Consider the following 7,728-nt stretch of genomic DNA (forward strand, 5'->3'; position numbering starts at 1 on the left):
AGTTTCTTCGTGATTAAAATTTCTATTTCATTTTCTTTCTAACATCATTACACCATGTACACCCAAGCCATAGTTTGTCTATAATACATGTATTTATAAATTCATCTTTTGATAAAAGTTTATACTTAGATTACAACAAGTTAAAACTTCTATAGTGATTTAAAAGCATGTAAGAATTTTTTCAGAATTTTCCTTACCTTATCTTCATGGAGAGGGATATCTCTTTAAAAAAACAACAGTAACAATTGAGAAATCTAATGTTTTTTCAGGTATTATGCATACTAAATAGAAAGTTGAAGAAAAACAATAACCATACATAAACTTTGAATTTTCAATATGATTGTTAATATCTTTACTCGTGATACTCCGATGATTTGTACATGTAAAAGTGAGTATGATAAACTCTGAGTGAAAGATTTGACATTTACAATATATAATACATATAACAATAGTTTTGTGTATCCATTTGATAATTGAATGTCTATTATACAATTTTAATCTATAACTGTAGTTGGGGTGCAATTTTTTGTAAATGTTTTATAGATTGTTGGAAACCCGATCTCCAAAAACTACCAATGACAGGGTAAGTAAATGCAAGACAAATGACCAATGACAAGGTAAGTAAATTTATGAGTTCCATTTTTATTGAAAAAGCAGCTGTCAATGAAGTCAAAAGAAGCCTGAACTTTAATTTATCGTGGGGAATAGTTGTATATAGAGTTGAAAACTAGTATATTTTGATGCTTTTGATTTTAGTAAAATTTTGTGATTTCAAATTTTCTAGAAGTTCCTTGGAGTTTTTAAGTATCCACATCTGATTTACACCACTTCTCGAATATACAGTTGTACAGTACTCCTGAAGTTTCTCCTTCATTTCAGTAAATATTTAAGTGAGGAGTAAAGAAAGAAGCTTGGTAAAATATTTACTGGAACCAGCTATGTATCTTTGTTTCTAAGGATTTTATGAAGTTTCGGAATCCAATATAAATATGGTATTTCACATTCATTTTCATTGTTGGGACTCTTGAAAATATTCAAAACTGACATATGATTTTGAAGAATTTCCTTCTTAGAAAGTGAGCTATGGGTATAAGTTGGATTATCAATTGTAGAATTAAATCCCTGTTCTTCCAAAATAGAATTAAAATAACGAGCCTTACAAAGACAATGTTGTTAACTGCTTTGTCAGCTGGGTCCAGTACATAGGATCATGTAGTCTATTTAATTCTTTTTTCACTTCTAAATTATTGAACACAGAAGGATAGATGGTTTTCAGATTGCCCCTCAATCGCTTAATGATAGATTCTAACATACATCTGATACATTTAATCCATTCTGAAAAAGTGTGAAGGTCTTCTTTTTCATATCTGGCCCATCGCCTGGCATAATTTTCCACAGAATTCAATATATTAATGAAATTATGATTCCAGTTGAAACATCGGGGTTCCCTAAATTTTGGCCCTTTTAAAATTAAGTGATTTAAGGTCCTCATTATTAACTATATTGACGTCACCCGTAATAACGTATCCAGCAGCTAGGACGTAAGTTGTAGGGTGAAGAAGAACAATTACACGATGGAGGATTATGTTTCAGATGATCAGTATCCAGGCTCTGTATAGTTTTCTTGTAATGATAAAGTTTGGAAGCAATAGTCGATGTATATTTGTAGGAAATACAGGGTGTAGTCTTCAATTTGAAATATGGTGGAATACAAGACTGGATCCTTTTGTGATTAAGAATATTGCTTATATTAACCGCGTCAATTCCTTTGTTGGCATATTGAATTTTAAGGTATATTCCTTTTGTATGTCCAATTTCTTGTACAGTGTTAATAGCATTCTACTCCTCCGTATAAGAAAAATGATCAGTGAACGAACGCTGACGGGAATTTTTAAAAGGAGAGAACAATGAAAGGAGAGCGTTTGCAATACTCTGAAGGAGCGAGAGTGTATATATAATGAAGTCTGTAATTTTGATGTGCAAATAAAATGCGATGTATATTAAATATATATAATTATCATTTTGACATGCTAGTTTACAGTATTTGAATGATCGATAAATCAGACCATTTAATGGACTGATTTCATAATGATATTTCATCTTGATTATTGAAGATTCAAGTATAAAAGTATCGCGTTTATTTTTCTTTACACATTTTTTTCCACTTGCTTGAATTGCTGCAAGCGTTAATTATGGGACTCTGAATATGTTGAAAAATGCCATTTTTCAAACTTTAAGGCACGGCATGGTAACAATGACATGTAGCAACCAATGTTTGCCTGATTTGAGTTTAAGACTTTCATCCTGGAAAGTTTGAGAAATTCTAAGATTATGCGTGCCACAGTTCCTATATAAAATTAAAAGTAATAACAGAGAGTGGTTCTTAATACTTAATCAGACAAAGCTAAGACATTTATATATTGATGAAAATGGTCTCCAGATGATAACCTTAGTTATATAGTTTCTCGACGAAACTTTGTATTTAGATAATGATCTTAATTTAGCAAAAACCTTATTGATTTGTAGACTAAATGTGAAAAATCTAGGTCAGTAATTCATTAATGGTATGAAATAGTTTGCAGATTCACTTCAATATTTTCATTACTACATTACTCTTATTGATGGGAGCAGGGATCAAGTAAAGGTCACAATCTTTCAAATTTCTAAAATCACTGTCTAGTTTGCTGGGTATGCAAGGGTATTTACGACAGTTGGAAACGTGGGATAATTTGCATAACGGGCGAAGCCTCCTATGCATAAATTATCCCACGTTTCTAACTGTCGTTCATGTTCCAGGCATACCCAACAAAGTAGACAGAAAATCTTAATATTTACATATATATGTGAAATAAAAATTTAAACATAAATTTTAAAAAATGCTGTCTAAAAGAATTGGAATTCTCGAAGCATTACATGATCTTTTCCATAGTTTCCACCCACTGAGGTCAAACACAATGACAGCCTGGGAAACTGACATGCATATTAGGCACGTTACCTTTCACTTAGGGAAATTAACATTCAATTTTAAATATTGAGATGTTAACAAAGTTAACCTTCAAAGAGATATCAAAGAGAGATTATTTGTCTCATTAAATGATTGTTAACCTAAATTTTATCAAACAAAATTTCCTTACATATTTCGTTTGTCGCATAAAAGTCACACACCACTCATATTTATGCTTTCATAATTTTATATAATATTTTGTCTATAATGGTTATTAGGGAAAACATAAATGTCACTATTTTAGTTTAATATACGAAGCAAAATTAATAAATGTACAAAGTCCTATGAAAATTGAATTTTTAATTTTGAACCCTTCATTTCTTCATTGAAGACCTGATCAAACTTCTTATTCTGTTCCTCAGTGAACATCGATTTCCAATCACCAACCTCTCCTGCAATATGAATACAAACATTCAGAACGTGTAATCTAAAAAATGTATATGTTTCTTCAGATGGGTTATATATATATCATTTGGATTCATACCTGAAAAGATATTTCATTTAAGAATTAGAGCACAATAGTTTTAACCTTTTCTGTATATAAACTTCCATATTGTATCCTTTTCTCTTTCTTTTACTTTCTCAAAGGTACATTCATCATAAACAGCCTGAAGAAATTTAGGACCAGACGAGGTTCCAAGAAAATTGGATATCTGCCGCATCGTCTCCATACCATTCTACAGTAAACATTAAAACAATGTAGGTTCACTTTCATTTGAAGACTAAACAACATTAAGTACAACAGGATACCTTGGGATGTTAATACAAAAAGTTCCTTGTTGAACATACTTTCTTAAGATCCTCATAATAGACAATCAGTATCTTTTCGGGATTTTGTCGTGCTGCCTTTTCCCATTCTTTCTCTCTTTCAAACCAACTTCCATAGTAACAATCTGTTAAAAAAAAATAGATGAAATCTCAGCAAAGAATGCATAAGACACTCCTATTGTCTCGGATAATCTATTAATGCATTTTAAGGATCAAGATTTTTGTAAGCATATTTATGGTGGCATATTTCTGTCCCCTACATGCAAGATAAATTATGTTAAGGTCTGACGACACAATATTCATGATGTTAACATTATCTTGTGAATTCTAAACTGTTTTCAAAATGTATTAGAAAATAAATTGATAAAAGTTTTGATATTGACAATTCAAGTGATTTCAAATAATATTATATAGGAAACACCACCCTCTGCACAAATGCCTGGAAGGGTACCTCAGTTTTTTGTAAGGGAACTTGTTAAAGTAGCAGTAATTCAATGACAAATTCTTGGGGAAAATTATATATTATTGACGAACGTGTTGTCTGACCTTAACATGCAGCATAATTATGTAGACATGCGATTTATTTATGTCAAAATGCAAAATAATTATGTTGACATGCAAGTTACCAATTTCTTCAGAGAATCTGATTTTAATATTGTAAACTTACTTACTAGCGCCATTATATGACATCATAAATGCAAGATACAACAGGATTATGTTGACATGCGACTTACTTATGTTAACATGCTAGATAATTATGTAAACATGCGACTTATTTATGTCAACATGCAAGATAATTATTTAGACATGCAATTACTTATTCATGTCACCATGCAAGATAGTTATGTTAACATGCGAGTTAATCATGTCAACATGCGAGATATGTATGTTAACATGCAACTTATTATCTTGTTGACATAAATACTTTGCATGATAAAACAACTCGCATGTTGACATAAATAAGTCGCATGTTAACATAGATAAGTTGCATGTTAACATAATTATCTTGCATGTTAACATAAATACATGTAAGTCGCCTGTCAACATAGTTCTGTTGCAGCTTGCTTGAACATTAAAATTTGATTCTTAAAAAATAATTGGTAATTTGCATGTCAACATAATTATTTTGCATGTTGACATAATTATCTTGCATGTTGATGTACTTTTCATGCATGTTAACATAATTTATCTTGCATGTAGGGGGTAGAAATATGCCACCATACATATTGAAAAATTACAAGGTTATGGACAAAGTACAACAACTTCATCAATCTCCATTTGAACAAATTATGAAGAATACTTACATCTATTCCCAATCAAGTATACAAGTTATGCATTTGCTATAGCTTTTCATTCACAATGAAAACTAAATAAAGATTAGTATTTCAAGACAATTATAGTTAAATAACAACGACTTGAAATTGTCATAAAACAACAATGAATTCAACTTACCCCCACGTAGGAAATCGTCCACAAAACTGGGCCAGTCAGGATGCACGAAGTCCTTGACCATTGGATCAGTTGTGTAATGATGAAAAGCAGACAATACAATGTCTTTCGGATTACGAACGGAATGGATAACTTTTCCCTTGTTTTCTTTTGGAATATATTTAACTGGAAGATGGGACGTCATAATTCTAGGCGAAGGAACAGTCTCCAATACCTGAAGATCTGGTATAAACTCTAGGAATTTTTCTGTCATTTTGTGAGGGGTGTCCAGACATGAATTCTGAAGGCGGGGCACGATTGCATTCAGCCAATGGTTTCCTTTTTGAAAGTAAATGAAGAACTATAATGATGTTTAATTTCACCACCTACAAGAATTATCATAAATACATAATTGAATTTTAAAAAAATTTATTCGTGTAAGAATGATTTTTGTTCAATCATCTAGAGGATGCCTATCCTTTAACTAGAAGACAAATACCGAAGGGTGATCTCGTCTGTTATTTATCAACCGTGGGCAAACTTCCTGAAATACCGTCGTTTATTATGCAAATTCGTCGATTATAGACTTACCAATTAACACCTATTATTAGAACTGCATGTAACTGTGTGAGACTAAAATAGCTGAAAGAGTCGGAGATTTCCAGAAGCATATTTTTAGAAGACAGTAAAGTAATCGACCTTGTTTGATGGCGTTGGATCGGAAGTAGTTGTAAGCTGTCTATAAGCGCTTAGCGTTTAAAAATGAAGTGGTCAGAAGGAAATTGACTGTATGATTATCTCCTCCTTTTGCTAAAATGCTGATATTACTTCGTTCATAAAATTAATCAATTTCAAATTTACTTCTTTATGCATTATTCAATCTGCATTCTATATCAAGGATAAAAAAGCCATCCTTAAGGTCAGGCTTTGTAAACATAACTCTTGGACCAAATATCAAGATTTCCCGCTCTTTCTTACCATCCCACAATCCCCGTTACATATATGTTTAAACGCAAATCACAAACATTTATTTTCTTATAGTCGCCAGCGTGGCGCAGTGGTTACAGCGTTTGCTTTACAGTAAGGAATTGAGCCCAGTAGCTTAGTACTTCGGTACTAGCTTGAAAATACGGATATATATTTAATTGCTGTGGTAAAATTTAGAAATTTATTTCAAAATTAAGGATTATCTACATGTATCTCATGCGTAACTCTGATCCTTCGACGTATTTGGCTCCAGTCTTTGGCACCCCTTTTTTTAAGCTCTTCAAAGTCTTTTCTATTGAAATATTTTGGATTTTCAACACTAAAGAGATATATAATTTGTCGAAATGCGCATCTGGTGCATCAAAATTCTGGTGCATATCAAAATATGATTTACCTTACATCGCGGGTTCGAATCCACTGTGTGATGCGGAGAATGGTTCTTCGGATGAGACCGCGGTATTAACTGAGGTCCCGTATCGCATTAGGCGCTGTTATGAAAGAGATCCCTCACTGCTCAAAGGCGTAAGTGCCGAGTACAAATATAAATTGCAGCCTCCACTGGCAAGTGCTTGCGTCTCAATATGAGTGAAAAATTTCGAAGGGGTGTTAAACTAACAAACATTACTTTATATTGTGCATTATTTTTAGTCGTCTTACCAGATAACTGTTTAAGGCATAGATAAGAAAGACAGAGATCCGTGGTACATTTTTAAATGCAGATCAAATGTCGTAACACTTTTCTCATTGCAAGGGTTATATTTGGCCACCTAAAGAACTGTATCTTTGGGGGCCGTATCTTTTATCCAGTTGTTAGATACTCTTTCAGGCAAACTACATGTGTAATCACTCTTTACATGTACAATATTAAAACAAAAAATATTTATGTATTCACAGAGATTAAACTAAATCTCAAAATAAATAATTTCTCGAAACTTCCCAAATTCAGAACATATTTTGTATCATGACTTTTTTTGTATTTTCTTTATGTTATAGCTGTTCTGTCATTTTCAAAACGTTAATAAATGAATACTATTTAAAATATTTGTATATTGTACTAGACAAAAGGAGGCTAAATACTATTTACAACTCAGGTACCTGATTTTGGATAGGAAATAACAAAAACGTCATCTTTCCTCGTGGGTAAATTCACAATATCTGCAATTCGTTTTCGAGCATCCGTTAAGGTTTGAAAAGGTAAAAACGAAGGAACTATCAGTCCGTCTACGCTTAATTTTTCCTTTGTCATCATCATAAAATCATAAACTGTCTCATCAAAGAAACATATCAAACTGAATTTAAATTGACCCACCCCTCTCTCACACTTGCAAGTCCAGGTGTACTTAGTTGCTAAAGTAATTTACCAATCTGAGGCTAAATTGACACAAATTTCTTTCACCCCTGCGAGTCCAGGCGTACTGAGTTCCTAAAATAACTACGTTTAAGGCAGGATCAAGATTCTGTTACCACACAATGGACTTTTCCGTTCTGCACTATGATTTAGGTCAAAAAGCATTATTTAATATACCTTTTGTATTGAATGA

General features: G+C 32.2%; 1 protein-coding gene across 1 annotated transcript; it reads right to left on the minus strand.

The window, feature by feature from the left end:
• Window positions 1–3,286: 3,286 nt before the first annotated feature.
• On the minus strand, window positions 3,287–7,494 carry LOC133175925 (sulfotransferase 2A8-like). Its single transcript, XM_061311068.1, has 5 exons — window positions 7,283–7,494; window positions 5,225–5,539; window positions 3,794–3,897; window positions 3,534–3,681; window positions 3,287–3,396 (listed from the first exon to the last, which is right to left on the minus strand). The coding sequence occupies exons 1-5, from the start codon at window positions 7,437–7,439 to the stop codon at window positions 3,287–3,289; spliced, it is 834 nt and encodes a 277-aa protein (XP_061167052.1). The 5' UTR covers window positions 7,440–7,494.
• Between the last annotated feature and the right edge of the window lie 234 nt (window positions 7,495–7,728).

Source organism: Saccostrea echinata, unplaced genomic scaffold (genome assembly GCF_033153115.1).
Source record: "Saccostrea echinata isolate AGI-Se365-2 ecotype Australia unplaced genomic scaffold, CSIRO_AGI_Sech_v1 ptg000064l, whole genome shotgun sequence".
Taxonomy (NCBI): Eukaryota; Metazoa; Mollusca; class Bivalvia; order Ostreida; family Ostreidae; genus Saccostrea; species Saccostrea echinata.